Raw genomic sequence first — 21,519 nt, 5'->3', positions numbered from 1 at the left:
GTTTTGTGAAAAAAAAAAAAAAAAAAAAGAAGCTGATTGGTATGCATGCACCTTGTGGAGCTTGAAAGACACACTTTTTTTTATTACATTTATTTATTCAAAGTACTATATTGATCCAAGTGGTAAAAATGATGAAAGAAATATGATCTTATGCCAGAAAATGTAAAGCTGCTCCTGGCCTTGAAATTTGTAGGAGCCATAGAATTGTTCAAAATGTCTTGCTTAGATATATGTGCTTTCAGAGGCTTTAAACTTTATGCATTTGTGTTGTGTATGTGATTATGCCAAATAAATTTTATTTACAAGTCTCATTTTATTTCAGTATTTTTTCCAGATGGTTATTGATTCCTCTTAGCTGATTTTCTGCCGACAGAAGTTCCTTTGTCTCGAGTAGCAGAGCCGGTAAACTGAATGCTCCATACTGAGCATGAGGAAGAGAGAAAAGGAGATAATGTTTGTTAGCATTTGAAGGTTCACTGAAATTTATTGACATAAAAATTTTGTATTTAGATTTCTATAGTCAATATTGGCATTGGTGTAGTGTGTTTTTGTACCGTCTCCTTCTCCGTGGGGCGATTGCGTCGGTGGTCCAGGTAATGCTGGTTGAGCTCTCTGATGTTGTTGAGGAGGGCACTGCTTTGTTTTAGATCGTGAAGTCGTGAAGTAAGTTCGGCTTTCTCCTTCTGAAGCAGTGAAATCTGTCTGTCTGCCCTGTTGGACCAACCACACAGGTTATTAAGGACACAGGAAGAACGTTTACTTTATAGGTTAAGTTTGTAACTGAAGTATTGTTTTTAAGACTTTTTTTTTTTTGTTATTAGGTATAGCTGTCAACACAGATGTTTTAGTGATGGATTATTGTCGGAATGGAGCTCTTAAATTTTTAGGAAATTAAGTGTAAAAATAGTAACTTGTCTTTGATTTTGGAGTGCCTCTTACCTCATCAGCTCATGTTTCGCATCTAACAGTCTCTGTGTCTTTTTGCGAGTCAAAGAACCCACCTGCCACACACACACACACACAGGCAAATGCAAGAAAATTAAGAAACAATAGTCAGACTGATGCTTTGCAAATATGTTTAAGATGTGCTTAGCTGCAATTTAGCATGTTAACATGTTAGTTTTTTGGGTTTTTTTTTTTTTTTACTTCAATTTCTATCAATTTTTATCCTTTTAAATGTGAACATAACTGTATATCCTCCTGAGACCCGGCTCATTCGTTCATGTCCTTCTACAATGGACATTATGTTCGCCTGTAGATGTATTTGGAGTTACCCTATCAGCCCCAATAGTATTCTGTAGAGGACATCCTGGGCTTTCCAGTGATGTGTCGTGTCATGGGTTTGCATGCTGGGAACTTTACTTTTTTTTCCTCGATCAAGATGGCTGCCATACCGACATACACATTTAATGGAAAGAGGAAAGGTATGTCAAATATTCTTTATCTATTGCTATTTTTACCATGATAATATATATATTTTTGTTTATTAACATGTCAAGAACGATATTTTAAATTTGAAAACAATTTCATTATTTCTGTTTTGAAATAAGTCATAATGAATGTCAACGGTAGTGGACACCAGGACAATTTTAATGTATTCAATGACTGTGCATTGTTGTAGGAGAAAGAAGTGAAGCACTGAGAATTCTATACCGGATAGTAGGAGGATATTCAGATTTGGAGCTGTTAGATGAACAAAAGGATGAGTATCAGCCTGTGATAGGGGAAGAGAGAGAGGAAGAAAATGCAGGAGAATGTGATAAGAGAGTTGGAGACAGAGCAGGAAAGTCGTCATGCTCTGTGGGCCAGAATTAACTTGTATGTTATATTTTGTTTCAGGCTAATGTATGCAATCCCATTATCATGTAATAATAATGTAGTAGTACAATGTGTGTGTGTGTAGTTGCCTAAAAATAAGCTTATATGGTTGGTCTATAGTGAGTCATCACATCCCTGACACTGAAATTAATGCATTCATCTAAATTGATGTGTAAAATTTTGGCTGTTACTCCTTTTATTAACTTGATTTGTATTTTTTTTTTCCTCCATCCATCATAATAGATTCACACCTGTGCTAGCTGCCTATCAAGATGACCCTAAAATCTGAGTCTAATCCAGTACTTTTCACAGTACATCGATGACAAAATCTTTGAAGATCTGGCATCTTTTACAAATCCGAGACGACTGCAAACTACAGGAGTGTCACTGGATACTACTGCCCAAGAAATCAAGAGTCTGGCATTTGATTTGGGCTAAAAAAAAACAAAATGCCAGTTATTAGTAGGAAAACATGCTTCCAGGATTATCACCACTGAAATATCCAGGGGAAGAAGAAATGCAGAACTGTTTATATTCTATGTCTGTAGAACTTAACACACATTTCAAGCAACAAGAGTGACACAGAATTTTATTTTTTGATCAAATTAAATGTGTCCTTAACATCGCTCGAAAGACAATCTTTTTTGTATTGACTAAAGTCAGCTCTATATTCAAACGGAAATCATGCTGTAAAATTAAAATTAGAAAAATTTTCAATTTTTTTTTTTTTAAAGGCCCAAATAGGTAGGAAATCACACACAAAAAAAGAAACTGTAAAACACTATTTTTTTCTTTGGTTCTCAGGAGGATATAACTTAGTTTTATGACAGTTTTATGGTCAATCTACCCAGATGATTTTTGCAAATTGGTTGCCATAGTTACCTTGGCATTTTCTCTTTTTAGACCCCTGAGTTCCTTGTAGGAAGAGATCTGTAAAAGCAGAAACACCAGAGTATTAATTGGTTTCTTTCATTTCCAGGTTGGTTGTTGTGAAACAGTATTTGGATTAACATTTATGATTGGAAAAACATCAGTGCCTCTGGGCTAACTGAAATTCAATTATTCATATTACATGGAAATTATTTTCCCTCGACTCTCACCTTTTCCAACAGCTGCTCTTTCACATTGGAGGAGAAACTATCAATGGACTGTTTGACTGCTTTAGACTCCACAGATTCCCTAAAAAAAAAAAAAAAGCCACACGTACACAAAAGAAGGTGACCATTTGTAACTGGAACGTGGAAAAAAACCTTTGCCATACTTCTGTGGTTATTTACCTGTACTCATCACAGAAGTGCAAGAAAGCATCCAGTACCACATCTAAATCTGTTCCTCCTTGACCAACATGTCTCTTCCTCTTCCGTTTGTCCCGGTTTGCCTCTTCTGCCTCTCCGGACGTGCTACCTTCATGAAACAGAATCAAGTTTTTAAGATTCAAGTTTAGAAACAAAGAACAATAAGAGGGCTGTTAGAGTATTCTGAAAAACAGATCACAATAACCTCCCCCTCAAAGTGTAGCTTGCTTTTCTCTCCAGTCTTTTTATGACACTAATAGTCTCCATGTTCCTTCATAAACACCAGAGTTTTTATCTTTTTGCAACAATAAAAAAGCAGTTTCTCCAAAAGTTCAAGTCTACAGTGAAAACTGATATTGTTGTCTCTTTTCTTACCTGATGAAGACTTTCTGGATTTGGACCCAGATGAAGCTTGCCTGGTCCTGTAAAAATTATACACTCCGGGCTCCTTTGGAGTTTGGGTCTGAATGAATGAGAAAGAAAACCAATCCAAAAGAGGAGTCACAATTAAGAACCACATTTGTGTGGCTGGTTCCTGGTTATCGTACCAGCTGTTAGTCCATACCCAACTTGTGTCACTGTCCACCTCTTCATCAGAGGATAGGACTCTAATATGTCTCTGCTGGCTGGTCTCAAAGACCTCCTGAAGGGGAAAAGGAGAAAAAAAAAAAAAAAAAAAAAAAAAAAACAATTATCAAAAGTCAGAAACTAATCAATATAGATTTAGTTGATTCAACAATGTCTGGGATTGTTCTTTTTTTACTAAGCAGTAGAATCACTTTGGATACGGCTTTTAAAATTAAGGCCTTCAGACTGTGTCAGCCTTATCTAAGGATAAAAGATCAGCATCAGCAAACTGTACACTGTATATGATAACTGAGTTACCAATGAAGCTTTAAGCTATTGATTTGATCAACAATGCTTTTTTACGACTCTCAGTCAAGCTTTAGTGTTAGTGCTAAAGATGCCATTCACTGATGTGGGGAGTCATTCCATCTGATCATTTTGTCCTGCATCGCATGAGCAGTGCACATGTATGCTGGCATGAGGTTTTGTTACTCGTATTAATTCTGTGGATTTACCTGTGACTCAGCGTCACTAGACTTTCCTCTGCTAGATCCTCTCTTGCTCTTTATGTTCTTCCTCATCCACCTTATTGTGATGGAGAGATAAATAAATAAATTGTCAAGGACCCAGGAAGACAGGTGGCTCAACAGTTCTTTAAATGCAAACTTTGTGTGATCTCACCTTTCCACAGACTTCTTTCCAGCATTCGTCCCTTTAACGGGCTTCTTACCCACCAATTGTTTGAGGTTAGCCTGATTGCTTGTTTGGGGTATGCCACTATAATTAGTCTCTGTGTTTTCCTCTTCAGCTTCTCCCTTCTTTTTCTTTGTCTTTCCTCCCTTCACTGGTCTATACATTGTAAACAGATTATACAAAATGCCTGCCTTGTAATATCGTATTTTTAAAGTCATGGTCGCAAGCAAATTCCTTCTACCTTACCTGGTTTTGACTTCCTTTCTAGCAGCACTTCTACGCTTCTTCTCCGGCTCTATCTGTTTCGTCTTCTCTGCAGCTCTGTGTTTTTTAGGAATGGTCTTCAACTTCTCAGGAATGCCCTTTCCTCCAGTTTTTCCTTTGTCCACCTCTTCTTCCTCTAACACATTTAAATCTTCCTCCATGGCAGTGCTGTGCAGAGGGTTACCTAGGCAACACAATACAGCACATCTGGTCAGCATGAAATTAGTGTTTTCACACTATGCTAGACTCAGGAAGAAAAAGAAAAATGTCAGAAGATATAAAGGCACAGCCACTGGAACGGTTTGGTGTGACCTGGGATGGTGTTTATTGTACTGCAGTGACTCACCATAATTTAGCTGCACTGCCTGCAGGAAGCTCGCTTTTTCTATAGCTGACAAGTTTGGAGAATCCGCAGGTCTACAAGAGGATTCCTTTTGCATTTGAACACAAAAGCTGTTAAGAAGGGGTGGACCCATTTTCGGGCCAATTAAAAAATAAAATAAAATAACAGATCTAACCATAATGCAAGTCATCAAATCAACCCACCTGGCTCTCATCTGGTGGCCCTGGGAGAGCCTTGGCTCCTCTGTCCTTACTGGCCCTGTGGACGCAGAGAAAATGCTGTCATCATCATCAACGTTTGCCATATTTGTGCTCCCACCATCGACAGAGGCAAGTAACATACAAACAAAGCTCCCCTAGCTGTGAAGTAACGACGGATGGTTGACCTCCATGTGACCGACTCCGAAACAAACTTCATTCAATAAAGAGGCTGTTAAATATGTCGATGTGTACTGCAGAGCTAACACCCTTTCAAGTGTCGAGGAGTACTTACATAGATGATGAAGCCTTTGTTTCAGTAAGGAAGATTGGAAACGAACACAACACTTATTTTTTCACCAAGTGTGAACAGTTTTCTTACGTTACTGCATGTAACACTCGACTACTAGAGAAACGTCACTTTTCTAAATGTCTGACTTTTCCAACAGTCGGGGGCACGTCGTGAATACCTGACTTAAGTGCGAATGTTGACTGTATTATAACTGATAATCTATAAATCTTACCTCATCTGACAGAAACGCAGCTTCCAAAACAACTATGTTGTGTAAACACACCGTTGCCGCTTCCCGCTAAATGTTTCGAGTTCAGGACTGTACCACTCCAGACAAGCGGGGGAGGAGGACACAATGAATAAGTTACAAATTTACGCTTTATATTTTATTGTAAAGTATTTTATTTGTCTTTTCCTTGTGTGTTTCTGGAATATAATATGGCATAGATAGATTAAATAACAACCACAACAAAAAACTTTATTGGCATTTTTAATTGGGAAAAAAAATCACCCCATGACATTCGCTCAAATTTTTGCCCTACGGAAAGTGGAAAGGTTCAATATAAATTCTGATTGTTCTAGTAATTCAACTCATGAACCCACAACATGCATATTTTTCTTTTTAAAGCTGATGATTTATTAATAGTGAAAATAAAACAAATTCACGGGACAAACACGTTAAACTGTTTATAAAAAACTTCTACAAATTTGAACATCTTAATGACCGCAATAAAGCAAATGCAAAACACAGCTCTTTGGATGGATTTTAATTAAATTTTTGTAAAACAATCTGCAAAGATAGTAAAAAAGTACAAGAAGCACCACCATTTAAAGCCATTTAAAGTACTTAAATTAAATGAATACTACAAACTTACAAAAGGATTTAATTCAAATTAATGTTATTTTGAAATCTATCTTTTCATCCGATTATAAGAATTTAAGAAAATTGATTTAACAAATTTCCTTTTTTACCATCATAAATAAATTACAACATTGGCACAGTTTCACTGTATCCTGAGTGGTGAATTGTCTCTGAGTTGCTTATGTCCAGTGAGGTTGTTTGGTAATCTTGAATATGGCTCACGACTGGTTCATGCGGACCAAAGCGTTGTCATAAGAAAGATTTTTAAAACTGCTGTGGCAATCCTGTTGTCCACTGTGGGTATAAACTTAACCTGTAACTCAACAAAAATAAAATAAAATCTGATATCTCACAAAAATCGCAGAGACACTGCAATGTTCGAGTTGGGATGTGTTTGGGTGGTCTGAGTTTTCCCTCTTTGTCCTTAAAATTAAAATGTGAGTATAGTGAGTATAAGCATGTAGAAGATTCTGCACAGTACATGACAGAAATGCTGATATCTGATACTATAAGAATACTGTTTTCCAAGTTACCCTTATTAGAGAGAATTTAGCATAATACTTGATTAGAATCAAAGCTATTACATCAACGGACACATTTAAGCATAAAATAACCTTAACCCCTAACCCAAATGCTTTAAATGAAGATCCAGCCAAGTTGCATCCTGTTTATATGTTAAAAGCAAAAAGCAAAAAGCAAGCGACTAGACAGTTGGATTATTCGTTCCTCATTTGCTTTCTTTTTCATGTGTCCTCAGTTATCTTCCAGCCCTTTTCCCTTAATCTGACAAATCTCAGAGCTTCTGTTTGGCTCTGTCTACATTTTTATCCCAGCATACATCTCTTCTATCTGGGGTCTGAAGTGCTTTCTCATTTCATTCCTCTTGGCTTTCAATGTTGGAGTTAGCAGGCCATTTTCAATTGTGAACATCTGTGTGCTGATATAAATGGCCTTTACCTGCAGGACAGACACAAGTTGGCAGGTTTTATTACTAAGAAAAGTTATGTTTCACTTCCAGAATAAAACTGCAACAGATAAGCAGAATTTTCCAATTTTGTCAGATTGATGAGAAGGTGCCATGCCTGCTCAAAGGACTTGAGGCCTCTTTCTTTGCCCAGCCGCTGCATGTCATCCAAGATAGCTGCTTTGACCTCCTGTGCAGAAGGCCCAAAAAAAAAAAAAGTTACCAATGAGGTCAGGGGGTCTTTCACTTAATTTGGGCTAAAAAGGTTAAACGGACATCTGGCCAGCCTGAAAACCTTCATTCAGTTCTAAACTCGGTGGCTCAGTTCAGACCTGATCAGTGGAAGTGGTCAACTCAAAGTATGTCAGTTAATAGGTGGTTTTAAAATGTTTCTCCAAAAGCACTTTCACTTGTGATTAGAGCTGCCTTTTGACTTTATTAGGGTAATTAACCACTTATGCTCGTTGTCAGGGACAGGCACATATGGCACACACCACTAAAGTTCTCACAGCACCAATGAAGAAAAAAAAAAAAGCTTTTGAAAGAGTAAAATATTTTTGCTCCATGATCTCTCATTGCTCCCACTCCAGCCTCTCTTTCTCTCCTCAGCCATCCTCTTCTGTTGCAGGTTTATATCTGTTTAAAGGGATTTTTTACTCCAGTTTTACTCCTCATTGTTGGGTTTGTCCGCACAGTGACATAAGGTTCTGACTTTTCGTCACAAAGAGCCTTGAGATAATGTCTCATGATCTAGCATTGAAGTGAATTTGTATCCTGTATAATGAGAACATTTTTTCTGCCAGAAGATGGATTTCTTGGCCATTTACCTTTTAGTCATATTTAACACCACATTCAGACTTTTTCCAAAAGGAAAATGTTACTGCAATAAAATTGTGGATAGTTGGGATGTAGAAGAAAACTGCAGGTGACCAGGGTGAACCACTTTCACCAAGTGTATAATGTTTTGGACCCTCATTGGGAGTCACTGCTGGACATGAACAGACTGATTTATCAACTTAAATAGGTTTAAAGTGTGAGAGCAAAAGAAGGGGGGGGGGAGCATTTACACGGTCTGAATCAGAAAACCAGAAATTAAACACTTCTTACCGCTTTGCCACATAATTCCTGGTAGCTGCCCTCAAGTCCCAGGGTCGTCTTGGCCCAACCAGACAGGGAGTCAGAGTTAGGCACTACCACTGCTACCAGATATGCCTGGAAATGAATACAATCCATACGATCAAAGAACCAAATGCAGTAGTAATCATAGTGGTGCATCTAAGGAGAGCAGGAGTACGTTTGCAGGGGTCGTATATTGTTACGCCGAGACCGAGAATTTCCTCCATCTACCTGCAGGCTGTCTCCATGCACAAAGACCTGTGCCACGGCCTCACTCATAGCGTAGACATTTTCTATCTTTTCAGGAGCAATGTACTCCCCCTGTGCCAGCTTGAATATGTGCTTCTTCCTGTCCACAATCTGCAGCGTCCCATTCTGTGGACAAACATGCACGTAAAGTGCATTATTATTAAAAAAAAACAAACTGTCAGACTGTTACACGCTATTTCATTGGCTCAATGCATTTAACCAAAGCTGAGCTGAACAAAGTGACAAAAAAGCGAGGATAAACCTCAGCTTCATGAACCCACCGGAAGCCATTTTCCAATGTCTCCAGTATGAACCCAGCCATCTGCATCGATAGTCTCTGCTGTCTTCTCTGGGTTCTTCAGATAGCCTTTGAATACATTGCTGCCCTTCACACACACCTATAAAAAAGAAGAAGAAAAAAAAAACAAAACACAGCTGTTTGGATGGCTTTTAATTACATTTTTGTAAAACAATCTGCAAAGATAGTAAAAACAGTACAAGAAGCACCGCCATTTAAAGCCATTTAAAGTACTTAAATTAAATGAATACTACAAACTTTCAAAAGGATTTAATTCAAATTAATGTTATTTTGAAATCTATCTTTTCATCAGATTATAAGAATTTAAGAAAATTGATTTAACAAATTTCCTTTTTTACCATCCTAAATAAATTACAACATTGACACAGTTTCACTGTATCCTGAGTGGTGAAGTGTATCTGAGATGCTTGTGTCCAGCGAGGTTTTTTGGTACAACAACAAATACACCCACAACACAAATACATACAAGACATTGTCTCTGATGTTAGAGTTTGTTTCACCTCTCCCTCTCCGTTCACAGCCAGGTAGTTCATATCAGGAACATCCACCAGTTTAACCATGTTACATGGCAAAGGAGCTCCCACATGTCCTGAGGACAAGGTCAGGACTTAAGTCTTTATAAAGAAATTTGTTCATTAATTACCTTTATGTGGCTGAAAAACAGTCCTACCTGCACTCCAGTCCCCAGGTGTGGACATTGTGCAGCCAGCAGTACACTCTGTTTGTCCATAGCCTTCATAGACCTGAAACAAAAAAGAAAGAAAGAAAAAAAAGACATTCTTGATCTAACTCATCACTGTTATTTGTAATGCCAGTAAGAACAGAATAGAGAATAGGCAACATAGAATTGAAGAGGACAAGAGAGGGTCTGTGTGATTTAAAAAAAAAAAAAAAAAAAAAAAAGACAGACAGACAGGCGCACGAGTTTGTCTCTGTTACCTGACAGCTCATTGCTATTCTGAAGAAGGTGAGAATACAAGGAGAAACAGGAGCAGCTCCTGTTAATATGAGACGAACGCGGCCGCCCAGACTGTCCTGTGGAAGGCAGCACACTCCTTTAATACTGACTCAGATGCACTCATGAAATCAGTCAATTAGATATTTTCAGCCCTAAAATTACAGAAAATAAATCTGCGCTCGCATATTCCTCGTGTACTGCCCTAATGGTTTATGAAACAAGTCAGCTCTTGGTTGATCTGCTCACAGAGTAATCACGTACCGCTGGTAAGAAATTTTACAATGTTTCTCTCCCTACAGTCCAAACCAGAGATTACAGGGCTTTAAAAAGTAAGCACACATCATCTACCATCATTACAGTTACTCAGCATGCTGAATTGCTTCCCTTTGTAGATGCAACCATTAATTATGATTCCAAGTTTTGACATGGAATAGCTTTTTTTTTTTCATGGTAATATTTTTGTGGTATTTGTGATTTTCACATTGTACAAAAATAAGAAATTCAACTCAATAAAGAAATTATTGCTCCTGGTCACGTAGGACTTAACTGCACAGAGCCATGACAAGAACTGTTCTGTGTACCTGGACTTTCTTGAAGATCAGCCAATCCCAGAGAGTGTCTCTCCTTATGATGCCTTTCATCAGCTGGGCCTCCTTCCTCCTGTACGCAAAGTGAAGCACCCACCGCTTCAAAAAGGTATTGGCTTGCCCATTGATCTACAAAAAACACACACTTTAATTATAAGTAACAGCATTATCACCCGCATTGACAATGGGTACGCAAAGTATTGAGACCCCCTTCAATTTTTCAGTCTGTTACAGTGCAGCCATTTGATAAAATCATTTAAGTAGATTTTTCTCTCATTAATGTACACACAGCACCCCATTTTGACAGAAACAGAGAAATGTAGACATTTTTTGCAAATTTATTGAAGGAGAAAAACTGAAACATCACATGGCCAGAAGTATTGAGACCCTTTGCTCAGTAACGCCCTTTTGAGCTAATGCAGCCAGTCTCCTTGGAAATCAAATCTTTCCCAACTGGATTTGGGGACCCCCTGCCATTCCTCCCTGCAGATCCTCTCCAGTTCCGCCAGGTTGGATGGAGAACCTTTGGCCCAGTCTGAGGTCCTGAGCACTCTGGAAAAGGTTTTTGTCCAGGATCTCTCTGTACTTGGCCACATTCATCTTTCCTGCAATTGCAACCAGTGGTCCTGACCCTGCAGCTGAAAAATACCCCACAGCGTGATGCTGCCGCCACTGTTGGCGTACGCTGCTTCACTGTTGGGATTGTATTGGGCAGATGAGCAGTGCCTGGTTTTCTCCACACATACCACTTAGAATTAAGGCCAAAAAGTTCGATCTTGGTCTCATCAGACCAGAGAATCTTATGTCATAGTCTGGGAGTCCTTCATGTGTTTCCTGGCAAACTCTTTGCATGCTCTCATGTGTCTTGCACTGAGGAGAGGCTTCCAACGGGCCACTCCGCCATAAAGCCCTGATTGGTGGAGGGCTGCAGTGATGGTTGACTCTCACCAAGGCTCTTCTCCCCCGATTGCTTAGTTTGGCCAGACCGCCAGCTCTAGGAGGAGTTCTAGTCATCCCAAACATCTTCCATTTAAGGCCTATGGTGGCTACTGTGCTCTTAGGAAGCTTAAGTGCAGCAGAAATTCTTTTGTGGCCTTGGCCAGATCTGTGCCTTTCCTAATCAAGTCCAATCAGTTTAATTAAACACAGCTGGACTCCAATGAAGGTACAGAACCATCTCTAGAATGATCCGAAGAAATGGACAGCAGCTGAGTTACAGCAAAGCGTCTGAAAGCGTTGTTTACTCTCACCATCTTAGAACATCACGGTGACCTCCTACCTTATCATACATTCTGTTCAGGATTCGAGGTACCACAGGAAACACAGTAGGTTTCAGCACGTTGAGATCATCTGACAGCTGATGAATATCTCCCTGTTGGTAGCCGATCCTGCCTCCATGAACTAGCATCACTGCCTGTCAACATTTATCATGAGGTGAGATGACGAGGAGGAAGTTACAACAGTGAAATCAAAGAGAGGACGATGATGGGGTTTAAAGGCTGACTGAGGAAACTAAGGGAACATACCTCCATCATTCTCTCAAACATATGAGCCAAGGGCAGGTAGGAAATAAGGACATCACTGGAACTAAACGGACAGTAAATCTAAAATACATTCACGTTCAGACAAACAAACAGGGAGAGAAAGGTGTTATTAATGTTTGTACCTCCACCACTCTCTCAAACATGTGGGCCAGAGGCAGGAAAGACAGCACGACGTCCTCTGAAGTGGTCTGAGCATTGCACTTAAGAAGAGTTGACAGAGATTATCAAAGCCGCTCCCCCATTTTTCTGGTGGAGTTTGTGGATATGAATTATCAAGATAATGAGTAACAGCTCTCACTCTCTCTTTGTTTTTCACTTTTCTCATCAATCATTTGACACAGTTCTCTCTCCTTCTATGAACAGTAACTGTATAATCCTATTAAAGTGTACCAGACCAGAAAGCAGAGCATTGATCCAGCAGGACATGTGTTCAGATGTCAGCCAACACAAATGTTAAATATTACTGAATATTTCCAACAGTGTTGCAGTGACAAAGTCTGGTGCCTCACCTCTGTCACCCTGATGAAAGCTGAGCAGTTGGACACAATATTCTCATGTGTCAACATTGCTCCCTTTGGATCTCCTGAAAGTTCACCGTGCACAGACACACACACACACACACACACACACACACACACACAGTTTAGGGGGAAAATATACATGTTTTATATTTTTGAGTTGTTTTGGACGTGGGCCACTGTGTGACACCTGTTGTTCCACTGGTGAAGCAGATGACTGCAAGGTCGTCAGGCTGTGGAGGCTGGAGGGGTCAGAGGTCAAACAATGTCACACACCACTCAACATGTAATTTCTGTATTGTCTTATGAGAGGTCACTGATTACTTACTAAGGGCTGTTGATGGTTGGCTTTACCGATAGCCTGCAAAACAAGATAGGCTCATGAATAACGTCAACCAAGACAATTAAAATAAAACTAACAGGCAAAAATTAGCTAGAGAAAAGCCACAAATGAAAAACAAAAACATGAAAATAAAAGGACAACAGTTACCTATTTTAAAAGAAAGACAGCAACTTTGATAAATTTGTGATTAAATCATAAGTAAAACTGAAGAAGAAGAAAACAAAATAGGTGAGCTTCACAGACATTTTTCAAACTAGACAAAGAAATAACTGAGCATGAAAAAAATGAAATGTTATTAATTTAGGAAAAAAGAAAGAGAAATGTTGCCTGCTGACCTCCATCTCCTGCAGGCTGAGGATGAGGATTCCTGCCTCTTGGCACCTGTTGACCAGGTCAGCAGCGGGGGTCTCCATAAGGACGATGGTTTTCACAGAGTGTTCCCGGTCCCTGACACAGCCCAGCACCAGGTTGACTTTCTCTGCCACGTCACAGATTATGGTCGAAATGGAAGCTCCAGGAACAAGATAAATCGGGTCAGCAGCAGCCACACATCACCGACAAAAACACGTAGATATGAAGAAGGTGAAGTGCGCAGGACCAGGTTGTTAATATTGTGGTTTACCTTTATCTATAGCATGGCCGATGGCTTCTGTCCCCAGAGTGTCGTACAGAGTGACCACCACCAGAGAGTAGGTGTAACACGCCAGCTCACTCATGGTCCACTATAGACACACACACAAATCAAATAAAACATGGCATCATAATAGAATTACTTCCAGGTAATGGCAATACTGATTGCGATTGTGGGTAAAATTCATTGACTGAAAATCATTCTGAAGCTACTGACAGTGTGTGTGTCTGCACCTCTGGTCTGTTCTTAGAGAAAATGCCGATGTAGGGGTCCGTGGTCTTGGAGTGTCCTTTATGAAGAAAAGCCGAACCAAGAATCTCTGTTCGCTCTTTTACCTAAAAACACACACTTAATCTCATCCCAGCCAATAGCCAAACAAAGTTGAATTTTGTTTGATTATCTCGGTTTGGGTTGTTACTGCTGCAGTAAGAAATACATGTGCTTTCATGATTCAGATTAAAGTTTAATGGTCAGGAGTTTCACAATAGGTAATCCCTGCAGCCACTGCCACCTCAGCAAAGTGTTTTCATTACAGGGGCTGGAATGCTTCATGATGTTTTACCATCAACATTTAAGCTGAATTAATGTTTTACTAATGCAACTGGGCAGCGTGTAAGCATGTTGCGCTTACATAGAGTTAGAGGGACTCACAGTAGACGAATTCAGTGGAACTACAGAGGATGAGATCCTGCTGTTACTAATGTGTGTCAATCTCCTGAACGCTAGATCCTGCATTTCAACACTGCCTCAGAAATGTCCATGTTTTTGAAACAGCATCTGTAAGACTTGACACATCCTCTGGGGCTAAGGTAGTTTGGCCTGAGTGCCTAGGAAGGTGGTAGGTAGACAGACTAAAATAACATAAAAAAAAATAAACATCTATAAAATTAGACTAATTTCCAAAATGGCTTAACTCTCACAGTAACCATAATACCGAATTGAAAAACAACAGAACATAATTAACTTAATATCATTTACTCAACTGCATAACTCCCTGCCAAGTAAATAACAACATCACTCAACCCAAAACAAACAACATAAATATTGAGACAAAAGGAAAACCCCTCCACATGGTTCAGCCTGATGATGTCAGCCATGGCATCACTCTTATAAAACCCACAAAGTGCTGGGCTGGGCCCAGAGGTTGAGGAGTCCTCTTCATTGACACGAGTTAAAATTCAGATATAAATACAGCAAACAGAAGTTACACATCCTACATCTTTTGACCATATTCATTCATCCACAAACACCACAGGCGTTCCAACCATTGGCAGTACTTCTTCCTCCAATAGTTCTGTTGCCCTCCAGCTGGAAGCCAAAATGTTTTTATACGGTGAGGTGTTGATGTTGAGTCTCACCTCGCTGTAGGATATCCATTCATAGGGCTGTTTTGGTTTCCTGGAGCCTAGACAGGGTCCATTATCTGGAGGATGAAAGAAAAGTGACAAAGGTGGGGAGAAGGATAAAAAAAAGCTTAACAGTTACTTAACAGTCCTGTAAATATCCTAATAGACCTCTTCACAAAAACACTGGTTGTCTGCCGCTGCAAATCAGTTAAGCTACAGGAAATATAATTAAAGCTGCTCCTTCCTGAAGTACAGTGCTGAAGAGTCACCAGAGGTTTTTAAGTAGAACATTATTATGTCACTGTAAATCTGACCTTGGATTTTTTATTTTTTGTGTGGTTGTCATGAATATCCTGTTAGTCACTTAAATTTAAATTGCATCATATTTAAAGCATTAATTAATATGTTGTTTCTCAAGGACCTTTGACCCCGAGAATCAGCAGGGCATTCTTGAGTCTGGACCAATGGTTGTGTTAAATCTAACTTTTACTGATGCAATGTCAATAAAAAAAATGTAATTTTTTTTTGACAGAGCCATAAATTCAGTGCAGTCATAATTATTTCATATCGTTTGAGACTCACTGGAAATTCTGGCCCCTCGGCAGAACAACTCATACACTGTCCTGACATCATCATACATGTGGGTCATGAAAACATCGCCGTTCTGAAGCAATGATCTGCGTGCCATGTCTTCACCCTGATGTTAAAAACAAATTCAGGTTATTAAGGCTTTCATTGATTGATCAGTAACCCCAATACCAGATTCAGTCTCTTGACCTTTGCTGAAATCCTATTTTTCTTTTTCTAGTATCACAAGTGAATTCATTTATTGTGTTCATTTTCCAAATTTGGTGTCTGGTTTTTTTTTTTTTGGTTTCTGGTGTCTAGATCTAAACCAAAAAATTGGATCCAAACAAAGCAATCTGATACAGGACTATAACAACTGATTGTTCTTAAAACTCACTGGAACCTCAACGGACTGCATGCGGAGGTCACATGTTGGCAGGACAGCCTTGGGTCGTGTTGCCAGGTAGTAGGTTGTTGCGATGGCCACTGCCGTGATACTCATTAACATGGGGGTGGAGGCAGTGCTGATGTAGTGGCTAATATGATCCAGATCTGGCAGCGTCAGGCTCTGAAAGAACTCCTGGTGGAACATGATGCTGCCGATGAGGCAAAAAGGTGAGTGTGTGTTTGTGGCGAGAGGATCTGAGTGTTATTGAGGGCTCAGACTGGAGTTGAAGCTGCAGGCAAGCTCTGATCACAGTCGGCACTCCCTGCAGGCCCCGAGGGGAATTACGAGTGTATGGAGGGAAGTAAGCCAGGAGAGGGCCTAGAGAGAAAGAAACAGTTATTTATTTATTTACTATTCTCAAACCATAATTACTGGACGGTTTTTATGGAAACCACCAAGAATATGTCCTATTTTTTGTCTGTATTTAACATAAAAATAATCTGTATCTACAAGCCATATGTGTGAGTCTGTCCTCAGAGGTAAACACTGAGACCTTGCTTATTACAACAGTTTCAAGTAAAAATGCAGCACATGGATGCAGGAAAAAATGTTATTACATTAGACAGCACATCGACATGGTGGTTAGTGCTGTTGCCCCACAACAAGAAGGCTGCAGGTTCAGTTCCTAGCCTGGCCAGTCTGTGTGGGTTTCCTCCCACCATCCAAAGACATCATGTTTGGGTTAACTGGTCTGTAGGTCTGAGTGTGAGTGGTTGTTGGTCTCTGTCTGTCTCTGTGTGTTGGCCCTGTGATGGACTGGTGACCTGTCCAGGGTGACCCCGCCCTCACCCAGTGTGATCTGGGATTGGCTCCAGCACCCCGCGACTGAGTGATAACAGCATGTCCTTTGGATGCAGTTGCAGTCAATATTTGCCTTTTTAATGCAATATTTGTAATAATGAAGGAGAGTGCATACCTGCATGCTTAATAAGGAATAATGACTCGAACAACTCAAATGGCTGCTTAAACAGAATCGACCAGGCATTGAAAATCAACCAGGGTGGAGGGTGTAAACATTTCCCTGTAGATATAACTAAAGGGATGCGGGCAGCTTTATGGGGACTTGTTTGGACATGGTTTGACTCTACAAGAAAATATTTACCTGGTTTACACAATTTGATTTAAACTATTATCAGCAGACACATATCAAAGCTGAGGCTGACTTTTAGGACAGAGGTCTCCAACTCCTGTCCTGGAGAGCTACTGTCCTGCTCTGTCCTGCTCTTTCTAAAGAAAGAGCTTGAACATTTCAAGTCATGTCTGGCTTCGAAAATGCTGCCCCCACGATCGAGTGGCGCTGCTGTGTTGTGTCCATATCTGCAAACGAAAAAGACGCAGTGCACAAACCAGGATCTCTTTCTGCATCTGTATCGAACCTTCAGCTTTACTGAGCCTTTGACAACATGAGTTCGCTGTTTGAACGTGTGTTTTTCAGGTGATGGGAGCCACAGGAGGCCTGTTCTTACAGGTAGCAGGACAGCATGGTAAGTCAAGCGGTTAACACGCATTCCACATCATCGCAGCACTCCGGGTTTCATTCTGATGAGGGAGCCAATTCTGCATGCCGCCCACCCTCCTTTCCTACTTCCTGTCAGCCTCTCTGGCACTTCTTCTTATCAGAATAAAAGGCATTAAAATCCCCCCAAAAATACTACTTTTGGAATGGCTCATAGCTTTTAAGGCCAAATGTTCACTTTGTTTTAAGCACTTGGCACACTACAGAACAATACTTTCACTGCATGAAAGTTAAGCCACAGTCAGAACAGTCAGAATGCGTGACCTCAGGCACCGGTGTACTGTTACTCTTACAGCATGTCAGAAGAACTTGTTCAGCTGTGGCTCTTATTGCAGTATAATTAGATCATTTAGCATATATTTAAAAGATTCCCTCAGGATTAGTTCAGCAGGTGTACGGTGTGTACGGTTCCCATGGTGTGCGTGTGTGTGTGTGTGTGTGTGTCTCCTTTGGTTGAACAGGGAGGGAATATGGTTCTAAGGCGACGGGACACAAACACCCACACGAGAGACGACTGATTAGAGGTGAGCGCCATGACCCCAGTCCACATTAGAAATACAAACTGAGCTACAACGCTGAGCACAATATGAACATGTTGTATAGATGGTCTTAATTGAAAAGAAAGATTTAGAAAATCTCCCTATCATCACCACTTCATTGAAATGAGATCATCAACATTCACATGAACCTTCTGCTACCAACAATACGCACAGTGCTGCAGTTCCCAACTGCCCAAATAACACCTGAGTGCACATTGTTTGTATTTTTTTTTTTTTTCTTTGTTGGGTAATATTTTTGCTAGGTACCCAACAAAAATATTCCTCTGTCTGGAAGATATCTGTCTTACATCTGTAGCACCATAATTCTTATATGTCATTTGGGTACACTGTGATTTTAATTATTATTTTTATTATTCTACATGTCTACCTCCAACTATAATTGTGACACACAATCATAATATATGTCAAAATGACCTCAGGCTGAATATTTGTACATATCTTTCAAAGTAAAGACTTTGCTATTTTCCCAATCTCTGATTTTTGACATTGCACTTTTAAAACCTCACTATAGATTTTCGTCTGTTCTATCAGATATTATAAAGAGTTGACGTCCGTGCCCCCATCCATCCATTATCTATATCCTTTCCTCACAGGGTCAGGAAGGGATGCAGCTGATGCAGGCCGATACTGGGCAAGGGCAGGGTGCAAGCCGGACAGTCAGTCTATCACAGACAAATGGAGACATATGGAGACAAAACATTTACACTCACAGTTTCGCAAACTAACCAAAACCTGCATGTCTCTGACTTCCCAGGACATCTCAGGCATGGGGCTTAAACCAAGAACCTCCTTGGTATGAGCTGTCAGTTAAACAATGATTGTTGCACATTCAAACCATGTAATTTATTACAAAGCTGAAGTTTGGCACATTGAATGGTAGTTCGTGGCGGTTGAGCAGTGCAGACTCTGACAGCTACTGTTTAACCGCTAAGAAAATTGTTAAACGATTTAACATTGGCTGTTGGCAAAATCTCTCCAAAATCAACAAGTGACACCACAGAGTGCCAACAGTTCAAGGTTAACTGGGCTTTGTTTTAAATGGGTGTTGCCAGTGGTCAGACACGTAGAGCAGGAAGAGCTTTTATTGACATTTATCCAATTAGATCTGCATCTGTTCGCGTTTTACAGAAGTTTTAACCTCATCTATATGGGGCTGGTAGTATAGAGGGAGAGTCTGTGCCCATTTATATTGACAGTCTATGGCTGATACACGAGTTCAGGTGACAGAATTGACATCAAGAAGGCATAAATAACACTTAGTATACACCACAAAGCTGCACAACCTATTAATGCAGTTTTTCACAGCATGTTTAATTGCATTTTCTAAGCTTCACAAACCTGCTCCCATAGACCACATTAAAACCAGAACTCAGTGTAATGTAAGAGTAAGAGCCGACTGCAAATTTACAAGTCATAAAGAGTGCCAAGTTTTGAGCTGGCATCTAAAGCTTTAGGGGAATGACAGGAGAGATACTGTGTCGTGTTCCAGAGTACAGCACGCAACCATTTCTACGCCATTGTATGTCTGTCCACACGTCCTATTGAATCTCTTCACCACTCACCTGTCTCGGAAAATCGCCAGGTTTCAGCGGCTTTCCCCTCTGCAGCCGAGCATCCAAAAAGAGACCCCAAGAACACGGTGTTTATTGCAGATACAGCAACCACAAGGAGGATGCCCTAATATACGACTGGTACAGCACACACATCCAGACTGAGCAACAGGTGGTGTGGAACCTCAGCTGATCTCCCAATCAAAGGTCAGACTCGCTCCAAGCAGGGCTCTGATTGGCTAGTTGTGGCAACTGCTTGTTTATATGTCAATCAATAAACTCACGGGTGGCTATCTGTTGAACCTGGGGGAGCACGTTGTTGTGGGTGTTTTGCATTTTCGAATTGTAGCCACACACGCTTTTGTGAATGTATAATAGTATTTTCTTTTAAAAGCAGAAAACCTCAGATTCAGCCAACACAAATAATTTTCATCATCATTCTTGAATTCTTTCGTAAATGGAATTAAAGTAAAACTCACTAACTAGGAGGTTATAGCAGCTCATCTGTTCCCTCACCTTTCCCCCAGTGACCTCTGTGTGGTCATAGATGAGTAAATTGTTCCAGTGATTCACTGAGTTGTTGTATTCACTGTTGGTTCTTTCTTACATTATACTGTAGAAACTCAAATTGGCAGCGGTTTGTCATGAGCACATTGGCATGTACAATCACATCAGGCCAGTTTGGGACGTGATGGAACAGGAGCATGGAAGCATAAATATGCAGCTGACAAACCCACAGAATGTTAAGAATCAACAAGGACCATAATCTCAAAGGGATTTTTTATAAAGCATTTTGGAATCATTGTCACAAAACGGCTGGTTTTTTTTTTTTTTTTTTTCTTTATTTTTTTTCAAAGGGAGGCTTTTTGGTGTTCCCCATAAACTGATCAGTGTGGAAATATCAATTACTATTAACGCGTCTCTATTTTTTTATGCAAGTTTGATTTTTAAAACTGGTATTTACTCTAATGGAATATTTTCTATATGAATACACTGGAACCTTTGCTTACAAATGTGGAGAGACCTGTAAATAGCTTATGTTTGGACTTGTCTTGGTGAGCTCACCAGCCCCCCCTTCCTGGCCCACTGACCGCCTGAGGAACAGACTTCAGTGGTAACATGAACACTGCTGCATGAATAAATGCCAACCCAGCAATATTCAGCTGAGTCACACATGTGTGGTTCATCCAAGTTACTTTGAGAGCCCGTGGCTTTTGTGATGCGATTCACTGTAAGGTCAAGGCCACCATACACATAAAGCTGTGTAGTGTAAAGGGGGGGGGGTCTGACCAATGAGGGGAGGCTGTGTTCATGAATGTCAGCCATTGAGAGACAAGTCACCTTTTACCTCAAAACCTGCAGTGCGCTCTTCGGTGTCCACAGTGGAAGGGAAGGTCGCGCACGCTCAAGCACAGACTTGTCGCTTGGACGCTGGATGGCGGCCCGTTTCCAGCGGCTGCAGCGGAACCGAACAAGACCTGGTGACGGGTCATCACCAAGCGGGGAGAGACGTGAAGGGGGAAGCCTAAGTGACTGAGTTCCCTCACAGCGTGGCACAGAGAGGTCAACCGCCGGGACCAGCTGCGCGTCCCCGCCGCACGGTGTGAAGTAAACACTGGTTATTTGTTTTTAATGAGCAAAGTTAACGCCGAGTTTCAAGTTCCGCTTCAGATTCCGCAGACTGCCAGCGTTGGAAACACACCACACTGCATCTCTCACATGCATGGTTAAAAACAACCAAAAAACAGGAAGTGGGAGCGCACAGTCGGCCCCTACCTGCCTGCAGCGTTTCATCCCGAGGCTGTGCGAAAAAAACAAAAACAAAACACGCGTACGTCGAAGCAACGTGTGAAACAATACTTCCGGAACACATGTTTCAAAATATACCTAACTCTAACTCCAAAAGGCCTCTTTGTGACGCAATGCGTTGTCAGCAGGCGAAACACAGCTACAGCCAAAGCGCGCCGTCCAA

General features: G+C 40.5%; 2 protein-coding genes across 6 annotated transcripts; both read right to left on the bottom strand.

Annotated features, from left to right (window-relative positions):
• Positions 1-111: 111 nt before the first annotated feature.
• cenpu (centromere protein U) lies at positions 112-5,768 on the bottom strand. Of its 2 annotated transcripts, none has more exons than XM_029512993.1 (14): positions 5,702-5,768; positions 5,184-5,238; positions 4,984-5,068; positions 4,620-4,821; positions 4,362-4,529; positions 4,196-4,265; positions 3,679-3,756; positions 3,489-3,576; positions 3,096-3,222; positions 2,919-2,997; positions 2,701-2,748; positions 940-1,001; positions 555-711; positions 112-421 (listed from the first exon to the last, which is right to left on the bottom strand). In XM_029512993.1, the coding sequence occupies exons 1-14, from the start codon at positions 5,704-5,706 to the stop codon at positions 314-316; spliced, it is 1,332 nt and encodes a 443-aa protein (XP_029368853.1). In that variant the 5' UTR covers positions 5,707-5,768; the 3' UTR covers positions 112-313. The 2 variants fall into 2 exon arrangements, with proteins under 2 accessions (XP_029368853.1, XP_029368854.1); XM_029512994.1 differs by having other exon boundaries at positions 4,984-5,090; positions 5,702-5,748.
• Positions 5,769-5,901: 133 nt separating this feature from the next.
• LOC115050400 (long-chain-fatty-acid--CoA ligase 1-like) lies at positions 5,902-21,402 on the bottom strand. Of its 4 annotated transcripts, none has more exons than XM_029513244.1 (21): positions 20,889-21,402; positions 15,871-16,239; positions 15,489-15,603; positions 14,919-14,983; positions 13,794-13,895; positions 13,552-13,651; positions 13,265-13,440; positions 12,915-12,947; positions 12,777-12,828; positions 12,578-12,651; positions 12,051-12,128; positions 11,804-11,938; positions 10,519-10,653; positions 9,919-10,014; positions 9,650-9,722; positions 9,480-9,568; positions 8,942-9,058; positions 8,643-8,786; positions 8,403-8,507; positions 7,414-7,485; positions 5,902-7,288 (listed from the first exon to the last, which is right to left on the bottom strand). In XM_029513244.1, the coding sequence occupies exons 2-21, from the start codon at positions 16,063-16,065 to the stop codon at positions 7,148-7,150; spliced, it is 2,097 nt and encodes a 698-aa protein (XP_029369104.1). In that variant the 5' UTR covers positions 16,066-16,239; positions 20,889-21,402; the 3' UTR covers positions 5,902-7,147. The 4 variants fall into 4 exon arrangements, with proteins under 4 accessions (XP_029369104.1, XP_029369106.1, XP_029369103.1 ...); XM_029513246.1 differs by lacking the exon at positions 12,051-12,128 and adding an exon at positions 12,191-12,268 and having other exon boundaries at positions 20,896-21,402; XM_029513243.1 differs by having other exon boundaries at positions 20,896-21,402.
• Between the last annotated feature and the right edge of the window lie 117 nt (positions 21,403-21,519).

Source organism: Echeneis naucrates, chromosome 10 (assembly GCF_900963305.1).
Source record: "Echeneis naucrates chromosome 10, fEcheNa1.1, whole genome shotgun sequence".
NCBI classification, from domain to species: Eukaryota; Metazoa; Chordata; class Actinopteri; order Carangiformes; family Echeneidae; genus Echeneis; species Echeneis naucrates.
Note: the sequence above shows the minus strand (reverse complement) of the source record. Positions and strands in the feature narration are given on the sequence as shown.